This window comes from Podarcis erhardii, assembly GCF_964252035.2.
Source record: "Podarcis erhardii genome assembly, chromosome: Z".
Taxonomy (NCBI): domain Eukaryota; kingdom Metazoa; phylum Chordata; class Lepidosauria; order Squamata; family Lacertidae; genus Podarcis; species Podarcis erhardii.
This window is the reverse complement of record NC_138504.1, coordinates 34039117-34063682: the sequence shown is the minus strand read 5'-3', so window position 1 is coordinate 34063682 and position 24566 is coordinate 34039117. Positions and strand designations below refer to the sequence as shown.

Here is a 24566-nt window from a genome sequence, read left to right as displayed (position 1 = left end):
CCCTTATCATTTGAAGGCCATCAAACAGAGGTAAGGGAAAGGGTCCTTATCAGAACGGTTATGGAGCTCCTGCCCATCAGGAAGAGTAATGAGTCTGTTAAAAGCTGTCACTGGACTGGGCATGAGAGGGGGCTGGATGTTGCAAGAGGGAGAGGAAAAAAAACTTTTTGGCAGCAAGGACAGAAAAACAAAACTCTCCGCCTCCTTTCACGATGCCTTCAGCTCCAGGAGGCATTTTCCATGAAGGGAGGGTGGCCTGGCTGTTTTAAAGTCTCCCTTCCTTCCTTTCCTTGTTTGTTTGCAGCATTTATCTCCCACCTTTTCCTCCAATGAGCTTAAGGATGTGCATGGGTAGGTTAGGCCGGAAGAAGGAGCGGGGGGGGGGGGGGCAAGAGGGAGAAAGAGAGACTGGCCCATGAAGTCATACCCACACCTATTCTCTATTGTCAAAATTTTGATTGTAAGATCCCCGTCGTAGAGCCCAAGCGGCAAATGCACTGACATATGTAATGTAGCAATTTGCACTTGACATTCACCTTTTCTATGTCTTCGAGAGTCTTGTAGTATTTGGCCTCAGTTTCCTGGATCTCTAGCAAACAGCAATTCCTTTTGTCATCTTCCGTCATGCCCATTTTCTAGAGGGAAAAACATAAACACTGGCATGTTAGCATGTCTAAGCTGCTCGTTTTGATCTGAACTCAACAGAATGGAACTTAGGGATACCTTTAGGTGGACAAGGGAAGCTGTTTCATGCAGAGCCAGACCACTGGACTGCCTATGCTATCAGGCAGCAGCAATCCAGGGTTTTAGGTGGGGGGGGGGAGGCAATTCCAGCCCTGCCTGTGGATGCCATTGGGGATTGCACTGGGGCCACCTGCATGCAAAGCAGATGCTCTACCACTGAGCTATAGCCCTTTCACTGAAAATACAGTAAGGTTCAAATAGGAATGAAGGAATCTGCCTTATCAGACCACAGTATAAGGCCATCATCAGTAGCTTTGTCTAGCTAGGCACACATGAGGCAGGACGTTCCCAGAAGCAGCTCCTGGATTAGGACTCACCAACCTTCTTAGGCCCATGGGGACATTTGGATTTTGGAGGGACTGCTCTGGGTGCTATTTCCTCTAGTCACTTCTACCCCACCCCACCCTCCAAAACCAGTCCTTCTCTTGCACATACTCCACTTTCCCAAGGGATCTGGGTAAAAGTTGGACCCAGTAGAATTAATCTCAGCCGTGAGCATATAGGGTTACTTGAGGAAATGGGAAAGAGGGTCACTCTGCCAACTTCCTCCTTCAACTTTATGTGCTCTTTAAGGGAGAAAATGATAGCTACCCTCATCACTTTGTGGCTAAGAGGGCAGTTGCAGGGTGCACTGGGGCTTTTACTGCAGCCCCTTCTTGTCCTACCACATTCTAAGTGTATGAATGAATGTTGTTTTGTTTTGTTTTAATACTGTCTTATGCTAACCAATGAACTGTTTTACTTTTTGAGGTGTAAATTGCTTTGTAACCTATTGGTGGCAAAAACAAAAACAAAAAAATCAGTTCATAAATAAATAGCCAGATCTATGCATGTTCCAAATGAGGCACAAAAGGCACCTGAGATGTCCATTTCGAAGCATGCAAACCTGGGCTTGGGACCATGGCACATGCAATGGATAAAAACTCTTTTCACATAGCCGGGAACACTTACCTGCATATATCTGATCTGAAGCATGGAAGGGGCACACAGGGAAAATCAAGAAGGGTTAGGACGTTTTGCATCACAAATCACCCATTTCATTTGGAATTCTAAAAATGTTTTTGCTGCACATTGTGGGGATAAGTTACAAAGGCTTGCAAAGGCCGCTAATATGTCTTAGGTATACTCATAAGAACAAAAGAAGAACTTGCTGGATCATGCCATAGGGGTTGCATCTAGCCCAGCTTCCTGTCCTCACAATGGCTAACCAGATGCCCATTATGGGAAGCCCACAAGCAGGACCTGAGCACAAGAGCACTCTTCCCTTCATGCAGTTTCTAGCAACTGGTATTCAGAAGCATTGATACATCCAACTGGAGGCAGAGCAGAGCCATCATGGCTAGTAGCCATACAAAAGCCCTCTTCTCCTCCTCCATGAATTTGTCTGATCCATGGTTTAACTATGCTCTGTGTGAATAAGGACTTTATCTGTCCTGAATCTTCCAACAGCTTGATTGGATGTCCACCAGTTCTAGTGTTATGAGAGGAGAGGAAAACTTTTCTCTGTCTACTCTCTCCATCCACGATCTATAAACTGAAAAGTCCCAAAATCCTCACTTTTGAAAGCAGCAGACTTTGCATGACTTTTAACACACCGCTCAAAAAAAGGGGAAAGGTGCCCCCCAGGGAGCGGAATATCAGGGCAATGTCTGTCAACACTTGCCAGAATCTAAAAATACTCTCAGGAGAAGACGTGCAGCTGGCTAATTGAGCCACCCATCCATCCCAACTTTCTCTGCCTCAAGAGAGAAGATGTGACAGCTAGCCAGGGCAGGTTGTCATCTGCTTGCTATTTTTATGCCTCCCTTACACATGTATCTTACTCTCTCTCCCCACCCCCTGCAGAAGGCACTCCCCATACACCAGATGACCTCCCAAAATGTTTTGTTTCCCCATCTAAAAAGCAGCAGAAGTGAAGGTTTAGTGTGCAGGATGACCCCAAAGAGAGAGAGGAAGACGGTGCATTTCATTAGTGATGGGAATAAGAGACACACACCCCATTACAAGTGGCACATAAGAATCATTCTGCATTAGTAAGAAAACAGTATTTTAGTGTGGAAGCACCCACACTATCACTGATCTATTATCCATCACTGATCCACACTATTGCTATCACTGAGCTATGGCCCTTCCCCCAAATCATTCAAGTGGCTACCCACCGCCATCACAATTCTATTCAGATTGTCCCCCTCCTGATATTCAGTTCTAAAAACAGTAGCTAAGGGGACCACCCCAAAAAGTTATGAGGCTGAGGCCCTTCCTTCCCTTGTCATTTGAGCATGCTCAGGACTTCAATGATGCCCTCACCATGGGCTGCTGGACTTCCACTTTGATAATATCTTCGTAGATGTCATCCCCTTCATCTTCACATGGGACGCAGTCGTAGATGTCTTCCCCCAGATCGTGCTCGCTGGAACAAAACCAACAAGGGTCGTTTAGTGAATCAAAAGAAACAGAGCAGGCCACGCTCATGGTTAAGTGTAAAAAGTCGCACAGAAAATGTTAAATAAATAAAAGGTGGTTACGTGAACTGCAGCGTGACGACAGCCATACATTTTTATGCATATGGGGGAAAACCAAATGGTTAAACATATACCGTATTTGCCCGAATATAAGCTGTACCCAAATATAAGCCGCACCTTTAAAATTCGGGGGGTGGGGGTGGGGGGAGAGAATACCCAAATATAATCTGCTCCCATAAAATTCCACAGGCACTCACACCCATTCCATTTTACCATATGTCTGTTTCAGCAGCGATATTGTAAAAAACAAACAAACCATTTTTGTAAGGTCGTGAATTTAAGCTGCACTTTAACTTTTCACGGTCAGAATATGGGGGGGGGGTGCAGCTTATATTTGGGCCAATACGGTAAATGAATCTTGTAGATGGGCAACCTTCTGCATGCAGCATGCCAAGGGTGGGCAGGGCCAGAGGCAAACATGGACAGAAAGCAACAAATGTGCCTCTTGGCTTTGTATGGTAGGCTACATTCTAGCCGTGTCCAAGCCAGAGCTTTCTACACATGCACATAGCAACATCTCTCAGATGCTGAGATGGGCACAGGGGGCCCTCTTCGTAGGTCCTCCATCCTCAGAGGCTGGGGGCAGGGTGGACCAGGGGGAGAGGGCCTTCTCTGTGGTGGCCCCTAAGTTGTAGACCTACCTTCCCACAGAGGTGTCAATGTATGGCTAATGCATGCCTCTTTCCCTTGGTCTTTGGCACCTGAGGTGTGTGTTTTAGGATGCACCTTATTTTGTTATTTTAAGCAGTTTTAAGCTGTTTTTAATGTTGAGTTTCGATTTTTAACCAGCCCTGGGATCTTAGGGTGAAAGACAAATAATAAATTTGTAACAACAACAACAACATGCTGCCTCTTTATTCTCCATACAGGCAAGCAAGAGGTATCATCATAGTTCAAGGCTGAACATCTGCACATGATTTTGTACTGGAAGACAACACTTTATGCTTGGTAATTATTATTATTTTTAAATCAATAAAGTTTGTAATCAATCATTCATTCAATAAAGGTGGTAGAAGTCCTTGAGGAGGGAACAGAGTAGGGCTCACGGGGGATGTGGTCTGGGAAGGGGAACGGCCTGGGAACACTCCCAAGGGCCAGACAGAGAATTCTAGAGAGCTGCATTCATTCTCTTGGCTTATGTTTTCTCCAACTCTGCTATATATCCAGAATTCATAGAAGGGGGCTTTTGAAGAGCATTTTTAGGGAAATCAAATTTGCTTAGTCTCCAGATTCTGTCTCCTAGCCGTCATTCCTGCACTGCAGGGAGTTGAAATAGGGTCCCTTTGGGTCTCTTCCAACTCTGCACTTGTATGATTCTGTCCAGCAGTTGCCAAACCCCAATGTGGGGACCCACACCTTCCGGCAACTTCCGCAGCAGGCACTCAGCGACTTCTGATAGCAAAGGTTGGCTTTGAAAGCAAAGGTTGGCTTTGAACTCGGGATGTGAGCTTTGGCCTCCTGCTGAGTTTAAAGAGGGCACTGGCAGAAATTGCCTTTCTCTCCCTCCTCCTCCATCGCCACCAGCTCTCTTTGCAGTGAAAAATGGCACTTTGCCTTGCAAGCTGAGGCTCTCCGAGAGCTGTTTAAAAACAAAAACAGCTAGAAAGTGTTGGCTGGAGAGAAGACTCTCTGTCACACCCATTCCCTAGCTGCTTGTTAGGGGAATGATGGTCTCCTAATTGCCCAGATTATCTAGGGAGTATGAGGGTCATATCACTGCCCAGCCATGATGGGGTCCCCTGGATGTACCCTTATCTCAATCCCATCTCTGGCTCAGAGGAATGCAGAAATAAAGGAAGCTGCTTTATATTGCATCAGATCATTCGTCCATATAGCTCAGTACTGCCTGCACTGACTGGCAGTGGCTCCCTAGGATTCCAAACAGGGAATCTCCACATGAATATGCTGCTGAGGATTGAAGCTGGACTCTTCTGCATGCAAAGCAGATACTCTGCTCCTGAGCTTTGTGGCCTTAAAAATTATTCTAGTACTTGTGGTTCTAAATAAAGGGCTGAATTGAATAGAACATAGGAAGTTGCCTTGTACTGAGTCAGACCATTGGTTCACCTAGCTGCATTAACTGGCAGCAGATTTCAGACAGGGAATCCTTTCCTAGCCCCACCTGGAGATGCCATTTGGGGATTGAACTTGGGACCTTCTGCATGCAAAGCAGGTGCATTACCACTAAACTATCACCCTTCCCCATTCTTGGAAGACACAAGTGGGGAGGGGTGGAGAGAGAGATCACCCGGGCAGTCATTCTCCATGACTGTCCAGGACAGAGGACATGGCTTTTCCCAAATCGTGAGGGCCAGACGGAGAGGTCTGGAGGGCTACGCTTGCAGCAAACCAGGGGCAGGGAACCTTCTGCATTCCTGATCATGTGCAACTACAACTCCCATCAGCATCAGCAAGCAATGCCAGGGATGATGGTAGGAGTTGTGGTTCAGCAACATTTGGAGGGATGCAGGTTCTTCACACCTGCAGCAAACCAATCCACTCCAGTGAGTTCAACACGTCTGCCGTGAAATAATTTCAGCTGCTGGTTTGGTAGTGGCAGATCTGAGCAGCATGTGAAGCCAGCCTTTGCTAACAGCTTAAGAACCTCCTGTGTATGTGTTTACGGAGTTCCTGGATGCTGCTGCCTCTGTTTGGTCACTTGCAGCATCCCCCTTTCCGTGCGTCGCAACCCGCTCTTTTTGCAAAGGACAGCAACCGGGATGGGCTGTCAACTCTGCTTACATAGCAACCCAGCAATGATCGTTTTAGCATTTTGCCGCACCACACAGCAGAGCCCGTGGGTGAAGCAGCGCATCTCAGCTTGTCACTTGGGTTATTGTAGGGGACACAGCAATGGCAGGGTTGGGGTGGGGGGGATACCACGCGCGCGCGCACGCACACACACACACAACCTAACCTAACACAGTTTGGCTTGGAATGCTGGGAACTTCATATAAGTTACAGCAGTCAGCCCTGGAAAACTATTTCATACCCTCAGCTCTGGAACTGATCTGCAGGAGAGCAAATCAGCTAGCACTGCTGAGAAACATCTTCATCAAGTTCCTCCTTCAGCCGTCATCCACAGCAGCTATTCCATCAGGCTGCATAGCAGGGAGAAAGAGGGGACCGGGGTGGGTGGGGGACAGGGCTTCTCTCTTGCCAAAACACCAGTAACTTTCGGCTTCTTCTCTCCTTGAAATCTGCAATTCCAGCTATCTATTACAAGAACTCAGGAATGAAGGAAGAACCAGAGTCATTGTGATCTGGGATCCTGGAGGAGGGGGCAGGTTAGAGACCTGCTACTATTTCTGAAACTGGGTCCCAGTCTCCAGCATCTTAGAGCTGCCCAAGCAGAGTGAAAGGAGTTGAATCAGCCACTGAGGATCAGGTCCTTGGGTCACTCTGGAGAAGGTGTATGGGAAGAAGACAAATGCTCATGGGGGTGTGAAGCAGGGCTAGGAAGAGATGTGGTGTGGGGAGAAGAGTGTGTGGCTTGGGGGAATCCAAGGAAAAGAGAGGGGGAGTGGAGAGCCATATTTAGACCCATGGGCCCGAGGTTCCCCACTCCTATGCCCAAATAAAAAATGAAATCAGGAACAAATAAAATCCCATGGCAGAATCCGTTATTTGGTAGATACTTACTCAGCCAGCTCTTCCAGGCTCCTATAGACATCATCATCATTTTCTGTGGTCTCCTCTGAAGGGAATGGCCTGGAAAGTAAAGGGTAGGTGGGGAGATACAGAGAAAGCATTAAGTCTGCTAAGAATAAGAGTTGGGAAGACCTGGAAATACGAGAACATCTGCTTTACGTTCTTTTTAAAAACAGGATAAGGCAAGTAAGGAATGCAAATATGATCAATGCTGCTTCTGTGATATGCAGGTTAGAGTGGTCTGGAGAATGAACTTTTGGTTCCTACTCAGAGCCTCTGTATTCATGGAGACTAAAGCCATCAATGACAAGGGGCCTTGTGGAGAGCCAGTGTGGTGTGGTAGTTAGAGTGCTAGAATAGAACATGGGTAATCAGGGTTCAAATCCCTAATTAACCATGAAGCTCACTGGGTTTCCTTGGGGCTAGACACTGCCTCTCAGCCTAACCTAGCTCACATGGTTGTTACGGGGATTACAGTAAATGAAGATGGGGAGAGCCATGTGCACCACCTTGAGCTAATTGGAGAAAAAGGTGAGACAGCAATGCAATTAATAAAATAAGTAATAAATAATAATAATACCAGCTGCTGGGAATCATAAATGGGGAGAGCTGCTCTTGCACTTAGGTCTTCATTGTGGGCTTCTCAATGGGGCATCTGGTTGGCCACTGTGAGGGACAGGATACTAAACTAGATGGGCCTTTTGGCACATCTTATGTTCTGAATGACACCAAATTCATGTCATTACATGGAAGAATAAAATGCCAACTGTGCTAGATATACAGGAAGAGATCACAATTTTAAGAACCTCCATGACTCAATTTCCTGAACAAATAATGCAGTTCCTCATTGCCTGACATTTCTGATGAATGCTGAACCACTTTCAAGGATTCTTGGGATTAATAGTGTAAGAGGAGACCTGCTGGATCAGGGCAATGGTTCATACAGTCCAGCATCCTGTTCTTACAGTGGCCAACCAGATGCCTATAACCAGTGAAGAACTCGGACTGCCCCTCATGGGTGAAGCCCAGGACCCAAGAGTTTGTGAAACCACCTCCCCCATCAAAACAAATGACCCAGGCAGTTGCAAACTGCTTTGGCATCATCAGCATTCTTTTCTTCTTATTTTTTAAAAGCACTTTGTTATCAGGGGGTAGAGCTCTCTCTCTCAAACACAATGTGTTTAGCTTCAGAGGAGTACATGTCCACCACCATAGAGAGGTGATGCCCCACACAAGGGGAGTTCATTTGTTCTTGGTTCCCAAGGCAAGGCAAGAATCAGCACCATTGAGAGATACCAAGGTGTGAGTTCAAGACCATGGATAATGCTCCTGCAGAGGAGGCCAAACATGAATGTTGTTTTAGCAAAGCCCTGCAGCAACGGAGTGGTTCTCAAAGCAGGGCTAAGTCATTGACTGAAGGATCCATCCACCAAAGCTCCTCTTCCTCCTCAGTTAAAGGATTGGTGCTGCCTTCTTCATCCATTGGCTCATCTGAAATAATAGGATTTCCAGTAGTGGGATCTCTACTCCGGACTCCCGAGGAGTCTGTGGATGAGCCATCAGAGATGGGTGGTAGAGCTGTCTCCTCGGGGCACAGGGAATAGCAGCAAGCTCTAGTGCCTTCTGGGCATGGATCCATCTCTTCCTCAGAGCTGTAGGTGCTTGAGGACTCTTATTGCTGAGGATTAATTTTCCAGGGGCCATGACAGATGTAGATGAATGCTTCTGGGGGGAAAAGGGGGCCAACCCTTAAGTCAACTTGATTTCCTAAGCTTGCCTGTTCAGTTGGCTATTCAGGTGGAGCAGAGGGTTAATCAGATTCGTTTCCTGGAACGCCAAAGGGCACTCCTTCAAAGGCAGAGCCAGGCTGGAGATAGAGAGGCAATGATGAGGAATTACTTACTGCAAGGTGGAATAGAAATCTCAGGGCCCGTCAGTCACCCTCTCGGCCTGAAGAACTTGACAACTTCCTTTTAATTATTGAAGAGCTGGTTCTTGATGCCATGTCCCAGTTGGTCAAGTCAGTGCACATCTGCATGGCAGAGCTGTACACTAAATCCCGCCTCATGCATAAATATTCGGTTGTCAAAGCAACCAGGCATGTGGCAGCTGCCCCCAAAGGCCCTACAGGTCTTTAAAGACTCCCCAGCAAACCATTTCAGAGTTTTTCTTCAGTTGATGTGCCCCAGAGATACGTCTTCCATCCATGTAGGATATCCTTCTTGGAGAAGGGGAACGCTACTACTCAGTCATTATTGTTACACAAAAGTTGTATACTGCTTGATACTCTGCCTAAAATATTGATTTCTTACAAATGCAGAATGAGCATTATGTGGCACTTGTAAGAGGCCAGTTACGTTGATCAAAGTGGTTGAGTGGGGGCATATGGGGTAAGACTACCTTATCAATATGTGTCTCTTACTTCCAAAATGCTTTCCTTTGTGGAATCTGTTTTATTAGGATGTCTGCAAAATTGTACTACACCTTCTGTTTATTTTATCCCAGCTGCAATAACATGCCCCACACAAATGTCATTCTTTGTTTCTTTATGGTTTGTAAGTTGTTGTTTTTTAAAACTCAGCAAACACATCTTTTTATTACTATAGTAATTATTATTATTATTATTATTATTATTATTATTATTATTATTATTATTATTATATTTATACTCCGCCCTTCCCAGTTTAAAAACCTGGCTCAGGGTGGCTAGGGTGGCTAACAGCAAATATAAAACATTGATTAAAACGTGACTTAAAGACAGCATAAAACAGCATAAAATACAACATAAAATACAGCATCAATATTAATAAAATTCAGGGGGTTTTTTTGCGGGGGGGGCAGTCAGTAAACATCAAATGATCACCAGGACTAACTGGCCAAGTTGGTCCTGTTAGGACCAGCAAGGAGACCAGGGAAGAATTTAAATGTGGGGTTCCAGAAAGGGTTTCTTCATAGAAGAGGAAAGGGAAAGGGGAATAGAGGATCAGGCTAATTCAAATTGAAGGCCAGGTGGAATAGCTCTGTCTTACAGGCCCTGCGGAAGGAGATCAAGTCCTGCAGGGCCCTAGTCCCGTGGGACAGAGCATTCCACCAGGTCAGAGCAGTCACTGAAAAAGCCCATCTAGCCCAACATCCTACTCTCACCATGGACAAGAAGATGCCTCAATGGAAGTTCCAGTAGCAGGACATGAGCACAACACCATATGCAGAAACAGAAAGACTCTCCTCACTTGTGATTTCCGGCAACTGGTATTCACAGTGGAGGTAGACCCTGCCCACCGAATCAGGCCCTCTGTTCTCACATTGGCCAACCAGGTGCCTCAATGGCGAGCCCACAAGCAGAAAGTGATAGCAACAGCTGTCTCCTCACTTGTGACTCCCAGCAAGTGGTTTTTCAGAAGCATTACTGCCTTCAACACTGGAGTGAGCATACAGAACCTAAGGAGAACCTATCTGGATCAGGCTAGAGGCCAGCATCCTGTTCTCATGATGACCAGCCATATGCTCATTAAGAGAACCCCAAAAGAAGGAATGGAACAAATAGCACTCTCCCCTCCTGTTCTTTCTGATGACAGGCACCCAGAAGCACCCTGCCTCCGTTGTTGCTAATTAAAGGGTCAAATGACATAGGGATGGCCTTCTGCATACTCTGCAAATGGGAACTACAGTAAATTCCAGCTCCCACAAATGGTGTGATGTGCCTTGAATCTATTGTATCCATTTCGTTGTGGAGTGGAACAGACCATATTTCATAGAACTGTGTTGGCATTCTGGAGAAGACTAATCCCGCCATGGCGCAAGTAATAGAGTCCCCATACCATTTGTTTCTTCCTCCTCCTCCTCCTCCTCCTCCTTGGACCTTGCTTGCACTGCAGGGATTTTTTGTTAATTAGAGAATGAGAAAAGAGAGATTGGCGGCTCAAAAGGTATTACACACCAGTACTTGTTCCCAATTAGCCGAGCAAGCACCTCCGTGTAATTACAAGTGCTGGGTCATCATCCATAATTTTTCTGTCCCCTTTTCTTTGCCTGCAATGAGCATTAATCATGCCACATAAAAAGCAGGCTTACTTGTAAGTGGTATTCTGACCCCCACTTCACCCAGGTGATCTCCAGTTCATAATTCTTCCTTTCCTGCAGCCTAAGTTTCATCATACATGATTAAAAATCTCCAAGAGGTGATATTCTGGATTCAGAAGCATGAACTTTAAACCCGTGCTCCCCACCTCCATCCCCAAGTAGGAACATAGGAAGCTGCCCCATCCTGAGCTAGACCATTGGTCTATCTAGCCCAGCACTGTCTACACAGACTGGCAGCAGCTCTCCAGACAGGGGTCTTTCCCCAAACCTGCCAGAAGATGCTGGGGATTGAACCTGATTATGCTACCACCAAATATGGTCCATTGGCAAGGCTCTTTGGCAGCAGAAGTCCTAGGCTGGGGAATAGTCTCTTCTCCAAGCTGTGACTTATTTCTTTGCCCAGCATTCTGGAGAACTTACCCCCACCCCTTGATTGTGTTTTATTCTGCTGATAGGCTCTGTATTTCATTATTTTTACATTTATATCCTACCCTTCCTCCAACAAGCTCAAGGAGCTCTATACAGTTCTCCAACTTCTCCGCCTGTTATCCTAACAACAGCCCTGTGAGGTAGCTTAGCTAAGAGACAGTGATCGGCCCAAGGTCACACCCAGTGAGTTTCACGGCTGTGCAGAGTTTTGAATCCTGGCCTCTCCCAGACCGTAGTCAGACACTCTAACCTAGTGGTTCCCAAACTTTTCAGGACACCACCCCCTTGGTCCCATAAATTCATCACCAGTGCCCCCTACCTTACCCTTTGAAAAGCCTTATTCTGAATAGTGGTTTGCATGACCTACCAAGGAAGATAATAGCACAATAAAATTCAAAACAGTGACAATTACCGTAATTGCACTTTTATTCTAAATCCCATTTAGTTTAACTAATTCAACAAAATGAATGAACATGATTCAGTGATACCACCTTTTCAAAGTCTAATAGTCATTATCTCTAGCATCTCCTTGCCTCTTAGTGCACCTTCAAGTAATCCCACCACCCTCCGGTGGATGGCATCACCCACTTAGGGAAGCAATGCTCTAACCACTACACCACACTGCCCCTACTATGTTGACATTTTAGAGCACGTATTTCCCTGACACAATTTAGTGAAAGGCTACTAAATATTCCAAGCTGAATTTTGCAGAGCTGGAGAGGAAGACACGTGTGACATTGTGCATGACTACAGCTGCAGCGTATTATGTCTAATCATAGCAGCACAAGAACAGTGGTTCATTAGAAAGGGGTCTTTGTCGCATTGTGTCGTTCACAGCTTGAGCTCTGGAGAATAAAACCGCCTCTTCCCCACTGAGATCTATAGGCAGCCGCTACCTGCACAACTCTGAACAGCAATTCTATCCTCTGAGGTTTAAGTAATTGCATTTACAAAATATTAAATTTTAAAACAGAGCAATACAGACAATTGAGGATGCTGTGCATCCTAGCCCAAATCTCGCCGTTATGGTCTAGTTCTGTGCTGAAATCTCCCTTCTGGTTTCATGAAAGTGTTCTTCCACTGAGAAAGAAGCTTCCAGGTTTTTTCCTGCCTTGTTCTCAGGGGCACATAAGGAGTTTTTAAGAATATCAGAAGAGCCCTGCTGGACCAGGCCTATAGCCCATCCATTCCAGCATCCTGTGCTCACAGTATGCCCGTGGGATCTAGCTGGTTTTAAAAGAGGATTAGACAAATTCATGAAGGGCAAGGCAGAAATGCTTATGAATACCAGTTGCTGGAAACCGAAGGGGAGAGGACTCTTGTGCTGAAATCCTGCTTGCAGGTCACCTAAAGGCATCGGGTTGGTGCATGACGAATTTGAGCTCTTAATACAGGATAGCAAATATGACCTAGTAGGCATTACTGAGACCTGGTGGGATGAGACACATGACCAGAATGTAGAAATGGGGGGGGGGGAGGTTAACCTGTTCAAAAGGAATAGCCCAAACAGGAAGGGAGGAAGAGGAGCATTATATGTAAAGGATATGTACACTTGTAAAGAGATCCATGACCTGGACCTGAGAGTATTTGGGTTAAAATTGTAGGAAAGGGGGAGAAAACCCCCCAATGATCTTACTGTGGGTGTTTGCTATACAATGGTACCTCAGGTTACATACGCTTCAGGTTACAGACTCCGCTAACCCAGAAATAGTGCTTCAGGTTAAGAACTTTGCTTCAGGATGAGAACAGAAATCATGCTCCAGCGGTGCGGCGGCAGCAGGAGGCCCCATTAGCTAAAGTGGTGCTTCAGGTTAAGAACAGTTTCAGGTTAAGTACAGACCTCTGGAATGAATTAAGTACTTAACCTGAGGTACCACTGTATATACCTAAGCCAGTCTGAGGACTTGGGTAATGCCATCCTACAACAGATTCCCAAACTTCCAAAAAGGAGACTTCAACTACCCAGATATCTGTTGGAACTCAAACCAATTCCGCCAAAGCTTTGCTGACAATTTCAGAAGGTGAAAGAAGCAATAAGGCCATAATCTATATTGGACCTGGTCCTCAATAACAGGGAGGAACTGACTGATGAAGTGGAAGTACTGAGAACCTTGGGAGGAAGTGATCAGTTCCTCCTGGGTTTCATGGTACAGAGGCAAGCTAAGTGTAGTCAAACATGCACACTGGACTTTAAGAAGGCTGGTTTCAAAAAGTTGAATGAACTATTGGGTGAGACCCCATGATCAGAAATACTGAGAGAGAAGGGAGTCCAAAATGGATGGGGGTTTCTTAAAGGTGACTTGTGCCCTGTGCCGGTTCCTTGAGCTGACTCCAAACATTGCTTATTTATTTCAGCAATGATAGCCAGCCTTTGAAGATCCAAGTTTAGAATGAATGGAGGCCACACTTGGGTTTGTGCAGGGCAGGCAGGCAATGCAGGGGAGGGTGAGGAGAGGAGGAGGGTGAGTAGGTTTTCGTCCAACCCTTCTGGCAGCTGATCCAACAAGGCAGCGGGAGTGTTTGTTCCTGGGATGAAAGGCAATGTTTGCAAAGACCAGATCTTTGTTGCATGAGATTGCAAAAGAAACTTTCCACTCCCCAAAACTGGCTGTCCAGGGATCAAGTGTGAAAAGAGTTTTTAAATGTCTGGAAGTTGCATTTGTTGGCCAAGGAAAGAGGAACTGGGATTACTCATCCATGAGAATGATGTGAGGGGGTGCAAAAATCTGGGGGTTCCAGTACCTGCTGGAGGAAGAATATAATATAAGCCCTGCTGGATCAAGCCCATCTGGTCCAGCATCCTGTTCTCACAGTGGCCAACCAGATGCCCCAATGTGAAGAAGCCCAAAAGCAAGACTTGAGTGTAATAGCAACTCTCCCCGCCAACTGGTATTCCAAGAGCATGGGAAATTCTGGGACTTTGGGTGGAGGGATTATATTACTTAACACCCCCCCCCCAAAAAAAGGTAAAAGGTAAGGGACCCTGGATGGTTAAGTCCAGTCAAATGTGACTATGGGATTGTGACGCTCATCTCGCTTTCAGGCCAAGGGAGCTGGTGTTTGTGCACGGACAGCTTTCTGGGTCATATGGCCAGCATGACTAAACCGCTTCTGGTGCAACGGAACACATGATGGAAGCCAGAGCACACGGAAACGCTGTTTACCTTCCCGCCACAGTTGTATCTATTTATCTACTTGCACTGGTGTGCTTTTGAACTGCTAGGTTGGCAACAGCTGGAACTGAGCAATGGGAGCTCACCCAGTTGTGGGGATTCAAACCACCGACCTTCTGATCGGCAAGCCCAAGAGGCTCAGTGATTTAGACCACAGCACCACTCACGTCCCACCTACACCAAAATCACCAATCTGCTTCACAACACCAAAGCAACCCCTCCCCCATCTTCACAGCTAAAGTGACCCCATTAGGTCCAGTCGTGACTGACTCTGGGGTTGCAGCACTCATCTCGCTTTATTGGCCAAGGGAGCCGGCATACAGCTTCCGGGTCATGTGGCCAGCATGACTAAGCCGCTTCTGGCGAACCAGAGCAGTGCACGGAAATGCTGTTTACCTTCCCACCAGAGGGGTACCTATTTATCTACTTGTACTTTTCCATTCTTTTGAACTGCTAGGTTGGCAGGAGCAGGGACCGAGCAATGGGAGCTCACCCCGTTGCAGGGATTCGAACCGCCAACCTTCCCATCGGCAAGCCCAAGGCTCAGTGCTTTAGACCAAAGCGCCACCCGCATCTTCACAGAGCAGTCAGCAATTAAACTTAAGAAAACCTGTTCTGCAGATTTAAGGAAACAATTTTGAAAATGCAGCAACTTCAAGCAAAATGGAACCCCTTACCTAATTCCTTTGTTTTGAGCGATGCTGTGATGAGATAGTCTGGAGACTGCCGATATCACCTAATGAAAGAGAGACAAGGATGGGTGTTAGAGACAGATGCAGTTCTAGAGTCAGGTAACAAGGCTGTTATCGTCATGCAAGAAAGTCTCAGGTGGGAGTCGCTTTTAAGGATCTGTTTTCCCACCTGTTAGAAAAGAATGTATTTAATTTTGGTATAATTGCAAAGCCATTGCTCACCTACAAAAACAATAATTACGTCAAGGAACTACATCTAAGTTTTACTCAGAATAGAGCCATTGAAGTTAATGAAGCTAAGTTCATTAACTTAGGAGGGGAGGGCAGTTGCTCAGTGGTAGAGCTTTGCAGACAGAATGTACCAGGTTCATTTCCCAACGGCATCTCCCTGCCTGAAACCCTGCAGAACTGTTGCCAGCCAGTGTCAGCAAAACTAAGCTAAGTGGACCTAGGGGCAATTCAAACTGTCTTTCTGATCATCTCTTTCAAAGCAGCCGCCATAGTGAACCATCAATTAACTTTTCTTTTTGCCTTATGAGAAAGACCACATATTTTTTGAAAAATAAAATAAAATAAATCAGTACGTATAAGGGTAACAGCATTTTACAAACTCACTATCAATAAATAAACATAGCTGCATTGTCCTTTTCATTAGTAATTCATACACGGTATGCAATTGCATAACCGCCCGCCCTCCCGCCCCCACCGCTTGAAGTCCACAGTGATTATTCACAAGTAGATCATTTATTTTCCTCTGCCCTCCCGCTTCTTCTTTTTCCTTTTGTGTCTTGTTAAGGCTGCAAGCCTGAGGGCAAGCAGCCCTGTTGCTGTTTTTATTGATTCGCAAGCCACTCTTGGGAGCTCTTTCCTGCAAAAGAGCAGGGCGTTTTTAAAATAGGCTTTGAATAAATGAAATGAAATAAATAAATAAATGTCCCAAAGCGAAACTAAAAATCTGAATGTAGCGAAAGGAGCTATTTTGCTAGGCAAGGATGGCATGATTCTCACACATGCTGAGAGGAGCTGTGGACAGGGACGGAGTTTTCCACAACTAAGCCTTATGAGGAATGGTTGAAGGAAATGGGTATCTTTAGCATGGAGAGGAGAGGAGAAGACATCTCCAACTATCTGACGGGCTGTCACATGGAAGATGAAGCAGGCTTATTTTCTGCTGCTCCAGAGGGCAGAATCCAAACCAACAGATCCAAAGGAAGAAAGGAGACTCTGACTAAACACTGGGAAGAACTTTCTGACTGCAAGTTGTTCAACACTGGAATGGGCTTCCTCGGAAGGTGGTGGGCTCTCCTCCATTGGAGTTCTTTTGATGGCCATCTACCAGGAATTCATTGCAGCGGGGTTAACATACGAACGTAAGAGGTGTCTGCTGGATCAGGCCAAAGGGGGCCCATCTAGTCCAGAATCTCATTCTCATAGTGGCCAGCTGGTTCACCTGTGCAGAACCCACAAGCTGGATTCAAGCACAAGAGCAGCACTCTCCCCTTATGTGTTTTCCAACAACGAGCATTCAGAAACATTGCTCCAGCTGTGGAAGCACAGCCTAGCCATTATGGCTAGTAGCTGTTGATAGCCTCCTCCTTTTTCTTGAATTTGTCCAATCATCTTTTAAAGTCATCCAAGTCTGTGGTCATCACTGACTTCTCTGGGAGCGAGTTCCATAGTTTAACTATGCACTGCTGGGTTAGACTAGATTACCCTTGGTATGCCTTCCAACTCAACAATTCTATGACTCTTTGGGATCATAGAATCATAGAATTGGAAGAGACCACAAGGGCCATCGAGTCCAACCCCCTGCCAAGCAGGAAACACCATCAGAGCACTCCTGACATATGGTTGTCAAGCCTCTGCTTAAAGACCTCCAAAGAAGGAGACTCCACCACACTCCTTGGCAGCAAATTCCACTGTCAAACAGCTCTTACTGTCAGGAAGTTCTTCCTAATGTTTAGGTGGAGTCTTCTTTCTTGTAGTTTGGATCCATTGCTCCGTGTCCGCTTCTCTGGAGCAGCAGAAAACAACCTTTCTCCCTCCTCTATGTGACATCCTTTTATATATTTGAACATGGCTATCATATCACCCCTTAACCTCCTCTTCTCCAGGCTAAACATGCCCAGCTCCCTTAGCCATTCCTCATAAGGCATCGTTTCCAGGCCTTTGACCATTTTGGTTGCCCTCCTCTGGACACGTTCCAGTTTGTCAGTGTCCTTCTTGAACTGTGGTGCCCAGAACTGGACACAGTACTCCAGGTGAGGTCTGACCAGAGCAGAATACAGTGGCACTATTACTTCCCTTGATCTAGATGCTATACTCCTATTGATGCAGCCCAGAATTGCATTGGCTTTTTTAGCTACCGCGTCACACTGTTGGCTCATGTCAAGTTTGTGGTCAACCAAGACTCCTAGATCCTTTTCACATGTACTGCTCTCAAGCCAGGTGTCACCCATCTTGTATTTGTGCCTCTCATTTTTTTTGCCCAAGTGCAATACTTTACATTTCTCCCTGTTAAAATTCATCTTGTTTGTTTTGGCCCAGTTCTCTAATCTGTCAAGGTCGTTTTGAAGTGTGATCCTGTCCTCTGGGGTGTTAGCCACCCCTCCCAGTTTGGTGTCATCTGACGTGGAAGCAAAGGAGTTCTCCTTATTGGCCCCTTCCTGGCCAATAGGGGAAGTGGAATGTGAAAGGGGCTCTGTGTCTTTGTGGATGGGAAATTGTTCAATGATCACCTGTGCCTGCCATCACCATTAGACCCATCATTACCACTCCTGTGCCTAACTGGAGTTAATGGACTACATCCAATATTAGTCCTGCTCAAGAGCAGCCACCATCAAAATGACTAACTTAGGTTCATTCATTTCTATGGGTCTTTTCTAAGTAGAACCGATGGACCTGCATGAGTCACATATGTTAAAGCAAAAACTGAAGACATCTGAAGGCAGCACTGTATGGGGAAGTTTTTAATGTGTGATGTCTTGCTGTGTTTTAATTTGGTAGCCTCCCAGAATGACTGGGGTAAGCCAGTCTTATTCTTATTCTTATGTGGTGATGGTGGTGACGGTGGTGATGATGATGTTTACTCTGAATAAAGGTGTATGAAGTGTCAGGGGAGAGCAGTTCCTCTGATGGGGATGGGACACGTCATGTTCCTTCTAGGGTAGTTTGTCCACCTTTGGTTTCCACCCTGCACGCAGTTCTCACCTGTGGCTCCTAAAAGTTGTCAGCATATGACAGCAGCCACACCCTGGGAAATGAATTCGACTGGCCAGCTAAACCAGGTGGGTCTCAAACCCTTAGTAAATTAAAGACTTCCCCTGCATGTGAAGACAGGCTCCAGCGGATGAAGCAGACCAGACCAATAGTGGGTCCAATGGTCAAGAAGGCAGCTTCTGCATGTCCTGTATAGGGAAATGAGGGGCAGATGGGGCTCATCAGCCTGCAAAGGGAGCCCATCTCAGAGAAGGAAAATTCTAATCCTAAACCTCCACTGCCTTGTGGAATATCTTCAGGAAAAGGCTAAGGATTAAACCTACACAAATCTGGATTAGAATCCCTAAAATGGTTGGATGGCGCCTTGTATTTCTGCAGCCAAGCTGGTGCCAAATGTATTGCTCTGCTTTCCTTTGAACTACATCAGTGTGGTTGAGCTCTTGTTGTCTGGGCTGCCCAGGACCTCCACACACACTGCCCAGGCTTGTGCCCCCCACCCTGTGAAATCACTTCAGTGCTGCTAATGCAGGAGTTTGACCTCACCCCTGGAGGCACACTCCATTGTCTCTCAAGACAGACAGATGCTACCAACAATTACTCTGAATAGGGCTAATACAGTGGACGCCCGGGTTGCGAACATGATCCGCGCAGGAAGCACGTTCTCAACCCACAGTGTCCACAACCCTCAGCACCCCGTCTGCGCACACACAGATCGCAATTTGGTGCTTCTGCACATGTGCAAGCACCGAAACCTGGAAGTAACGCGTTCCAGTACATCCAGGTTTGGCACGGTGCGCAACCCGAAATCACGCAACCCGAAGCGTCTCTAACCCGAAGTATGACTGTACTGGATGTTTTATTTACTTTTATTTCATAAAAAATATACAATGTATGATGGTATTTAACAAAACTTCAAAGCAGTTTACAAAGAAAATAAAACAAAATTATCAGCAAAAGAAGTAAAAACTCTTCAAAACGTTTTTTTAAAAATAAAATCTGCAAAAAACTAAGAAAAAAGATTAAAACATGCACCAGCATTCTACATACCTAGGTAGTCTTGCCTAAACCAAAATGCTTTTAGCAGATGCTGGAAAAAGTACAGTAAAGAAGCCTGCCCGATAGGCAGGGAGTTCCCATGTGTAGATACTGCCATGCTAAATCACAGAATTTTAGAGTTGGAAGGGACTGAGTTATGGGTGTAGGAATGGGTATTATGTTGCACCTGTATAAGTGCCAGTTCAGTTGAAAGCGATTAAAAAGAGCTGCACAGGCCTGTCCATTCAGATAGATTATATACAGATCTATTTATGTATGTATATATTTGAAGATAACATCCAAGGGATAGCGTGAGATGTAAATCTTCCTCTCTCTCTTTCTTTCAGGGAACTGTGGGTTCTTTTCCACAACTCCCTGCAAATAACAAGGGAAAAGCCATCCCTTCTGTTACATCCCGAGAGTCCCATCACCACGTGGACATAGCTGTCACTCAGCATTTGTTAAAGGGTCAGACCTTCTGACAGGCTTATTAAAGAGAAGAGATCGATTCTTGGACAGAGTTAAATTTACCAAGCAAGCAGAAAGGAGAGAAGGAAAACAATGATCAGACCTACAAAAACAAAACAAAAAAAAAAGATAAAGAAGGAGAGAGGTAACAGGCCAGAGGCAGCCCATCTGCTTCTTGCTCAGACTTCCCCTGGTGTCTCTCTCTTAGGGAGATGCAGCCACAAAGTACAGCCACAGCCCACATCATCTCAACCAAACTGCTCAAAATTTAGGCGTGATGAGAGTAGTCCTTTTAAATGAGGGGCCTGTGTGGGATCACAGAGGAGGGGGGCCTGGTTTTATGCAAGAAAGAAGGAGGGAAAGATGCAAGGGAGAGATTGGGAAGAGAATTTTGGAGCAGTTCTCATTTTCATGCAGCCCTCTAGCCAATTCATGCTTGCTTGAATCAATAAAGTGAAGCCAAACTGAAATAAATTTTGTTGCTCTTGTGCCTGGGTCCTGCTTGCAGGTTGAGCATCTAGTTGTGAGGACAAGATGCTAGATCATGAGAAGCCTTCTGCCTAATCCAGCAGGGCTCTAATTATATTCTACCTCCACCACTGGAGGCAGCAAGCCTCTAAAGGCCAATTGCTGGTGATCACAAGTGGGAGCATGATGCTGTTGCACTCAGTTCCTGCTTTTGGGCTTCCCACTGGGGTATCTTGTTGGCCACTGTGAGTACTGGATGCAGGGCTACATGGGCCACTGGCCTGATCCAGCTCTTCCTATGTTCTACAAAAGGCACAAAACCCCACCCACCTACCTGCTTGATTTTAATACTTTTCATAACATCTTCAGTTTGAATCAACCAGGACAGGTGGGTGGGTGTGCATACCTTTTTTGCATAGGTCTCCTGCCTTTAACCATGAGCCCCCCGCTTCCAACTCAAGCAAAAGTGTTTTAAGCAATTCAGTTTTGCAGCTCTGTCACCCACATCTTCCGCTTGCACAACCAGTTCTCAGCAGAGGCAAAAGATGCAAGGCAGAAATTTGCCATGAAGAAACATACAAGGCCCTATGGAAGGGGAACCTCGGTTTGCCCTTCCATGAGTTTGCCCTCCTGTGACTCTGAGCATGCCTGACACTTGGCATGGCTGTTCCAAATGATGACAGACAGTCACACGCACACACTGACCCCGTGCTGCAGGCAGGCACGGAGGAGGAAGAAGGTGACGACCCTCAGGTGGCTGTGTGAGGGTCACAAGGGAGGCATCCTGGCTCATAAAGCAGAATTCTGCCGCTGCATAAATTAATTCAAATTAAGACAAATCTGTATAATCGCTTCTGCTACTGTTACCTGAGACAAGGGGCTCTGGAATTCACTGAAACCTGTTTTTTATTGTCTGTATTTTAATAGATTTGTTTTTTATATTGTTTTAATTCTATTAGAGTTTGATTACTTTTTAGCAATTATCTTTTAGTCTTCTGTATTTTATCTGTGTTGTTTTAACTTATGTAAGCCACCTTGAGTCCTGGTCTAGAAAAACGGTGGATATAAATAAAACATCATCATCATCAACAACAGCAGCAACAACAACAACTTCACTTCATCATCCCCTAAGCACTGAACATCTTATCCAACCATTGACCAAGCTTTAGAGATTCTGGCAGGCACACTCACATACTACCAAATCTACCATTGCAGTCTTGAGAGCTAGAAATCTGTTTTTGAAGATAAACATATAAACAAACAAAGAGTTCCCAGAAACCCAGATTCTGCACTCCCCCCCCCCCAGGTTATGACCTTTTCCTGCATCCCTTGGGAAGACAAGTCAGTGTTCAAAGGGTATTGGGGTACATTACCTTAGCAGTTCTCACAACAGCCTGTAAGGCAGTCCAATACCGGTACTGTCCTTTACTGTTGTACCTTAGCAGCTTTTAAAAAACAGAGGAGAGCCTGTCTATAGGACCATTTTACTACCTGCCTCATCACAGAACTGCATTTGATGCGGGGGGGGGGGGGTGGAACCGCTCCTTATAACTTGGTTTGATGCTACAGATAATCAGCCTACCCTGGGGTGAGGAGCAGAGAATGAGAATAATGAGGTAATGACTGGCGACCAGAAAAAGAGCCTGCCTTAGTATTGTTCTCTAAGATCATCTATTGCCTGGGGAAATGCAAAACTATGAGGACTAGAATCTTACCTTGTTTTTAGGGGCAGTATGGTATTAATTAAGGGGCGCGGGTGGCGCTGTGGTCTAAACCATAGAGCCTAGGGCTTGCCGATCAGAAGGTCAGTGGTTTGAATCCCCACAACGGGGTGAGCTCCCATTGCTTGGTCCCTGCTCCTGCCAACCTAGCAGTTCGAAAGCACGTCAAAGTGAAAGTAGATAAATAGGTACCGCTCCGGCGGGAAGGTAAACGGTGTTTCCGTGAGCTGCTCTGGTTTGCCAGAAGCGGCTTAGTCATGCTGGCCATGTGACCCGGAAGCTGTACGCTGGCTTCCTCGGCCAGTAAAGCGAGATGAGCGCCGCAACTCCAGAGTCGTCCGCGACTGGACCTAACAGTCAGGGGTACCTTTACTTTTACTATGGTATTTATTATTGCTGTTTAAAAGTATTAAACTATCACACTGTTATTGTCAAGGACCTAACATATTCAATGCCATGAATTAGTGCAGAAGGAACCAGATTCAACCCCTAATGGGTTTGGGAAAGACTCCCTGCATGAAACCATGGAGAGGCACTGCCAGTCAGTGTGTGCAGTACCAATGACCTGACTCAGTCTAAGGCAGCATCCTGTGTGCCCGTTTAAATTAACCCAAACCATGAGGACTAGAATATTGCCAAAGGAAGGGTTGTACTTCACTGGTGAAGCATCTGCTTTGCATGCAGAAGGTCCTAAGTTCAACCCCCAAGAGCAAATCCAGCCACAGCTGGGAAAGAGTCTCCTGCCTAAAACCCTGGAGAGTAGCTGCCAGTCAGGGTAGACAATACTGAGCTAGATAGAACCCAACAATCTGGCACAGTGTAAGGAGCTTTCCATGTTCCTATGCAAGAAAGGCAAATTTAATCCTTGGATAAAAATTCCCTGGGAATTTTTTTTTCTCCCCTCCACTAGCTCCAACAAGACCGAAAATGTGGAATAGTGTGGCAGAGATCACACCCAATTAATATTTCAGGCCACCAGCAGGGGATCAGGAGGGCATCTAAGACCTCTTAGTTGGCGGTGGTTCAATCCAGCTGGAGGAAGCAACGGGTCAGCTGACAGCTCAGCGCACAGCAGTCCTCAGGAAAGGATAAAAGTTGGAAGGTAAAGGAACCATGACTTATTCATATGCCTCAATTCAGCCCTACGCTCAGAGGCCCCATGACACTGAAATAACAGTTCAGCAGCCGTTTGGTGTAACTGAAAGGTTATTAGGAAACCAAAACAAAAAACAAAAAAGCAAAATATAACCCACCACTCCCCCCCAAGCACTAAAAACAAATGAATAACTAAGAAACTGATCCCTTTTGCACAGATATGGGAAAGCTTTTTTCTGCTGCTCCAGGGAGCAGATGCAAAACCAATTGATTCAATAGACAAGAAAGGAGATTATGATGAAGCATCAGGACTAACTTTCTGACGGCAAGAGCTGTTTAACAGTGGGACCAACTCCCATGGAAGGTGGTGGACTCTCCTTCCTTGGAGGTTTCTAAGCAAAGGTTTTGTGGTCATCTGTAGGTGGTTCTCTAGTAGAGATTCCTGCATTGCAGGTGATTGTACTGGATGGCCCTTGGGGACACCTTTCAACACTACAATTCTATGATTCTATGACTCTAACAGCTCTTTGAAGAGGAGGGTATGTGTGTTAACCTGATTGTGGGTATGGGGGCAGGCAGCAGATCTCAGCTGCTTGATTCTGCCACCATGAACAACAAGAATAGTACAAGAGGATACCATCCTTGTATTAAATGATAAGGCAGATCTGGTTTGGGACATAAGAGCAAAATCTGGGTTCTGCTTAGGCTGGGCCAGACACAGCTGTGCTGGCTGGGACTGGTGGGAGTCATTGTAGTTCAATGCACCAAGAAGGCACTGGGTTGCAGGAGGCTGGCCTGTTTGCATATCTAGTTGTCCCTGCACTGGGTCAACCCAGTTTCCCCATTCTCCCAGCAGTCAATAATATGGGTCAGGGCAGAAATATAATAGTACCCCACATGGCTATCCTCACAGCCCCAGCATTTTTAATTGAGAAATGGTCTTAGCTCAGTGGCAAAGCATCTGCTTGGCAAGTCCCAGGTTCAATACCCAGCATTGCCAGGTAGGGTTTGGAAATACTCCAATCTGAAACCATGGAGCACTGCTGCCTGTCAGTGTAGCCAGTACTGAGCCAAGTGGACCAGCAGTCTGACTCAGCAGAAGGCAGCATCCTATGCTCCTAAGGCAGTTTCTATATTCCTAATTAAAGAATTTCAACTTTCTCTAACATGATTATGGTTGTTTTTTTCTAAACAACCTTAACAGGCCCTTCCAAAGGAAAGATGGATTCGGGAGAATAAGCATCAGCAGAAACAGCAGACTCGAGGCAC

At 45.9% G+C, this 24566-nt stretch overlaps 1 protein-coding gene across 8 annotated transcripts in view; it reads right to left on the bottom strand.

Annotated features, from left to right (window-relative positions):
* Positions 1-24566, bottom strand: part of VAV2 (vav guanine nucleotide exchange factor 2) — a 157304-nt gene that overhangs the window by 32618 nt on the left and 100120 nt on the right. For 4 of the 8 annotated variants that reach the window (XM_081846987.1, XM_081846982.1, XM_081846983.1 and 1 more), the window contains exons 3-7: positions 15277-15335; positions 6909-6977; positions 3052-3154; positions 1696-1710; positions 537-635 (exon numbers count right to left, since the gene is read on the bottom strand). In XM_081846987.1, the coding sequence (XP_081703113.1) occupies positions 537-635; positions 1696-1710; positions 3052-3154; positions 6909-6977; positions 15277-15335 (345 nt within the window). The remainder of the gene's footprint in view (positions 1-536; positions 636-1695; positions 1711-3051; positions 3155-6908; positions 6978-15276; positions 15336-24566) is intronic. The other 4 variants (XM_081846984.1, XM_081846985.1, XM_081846988.1 and 1 more) reach the window with 1 other exon arrangement.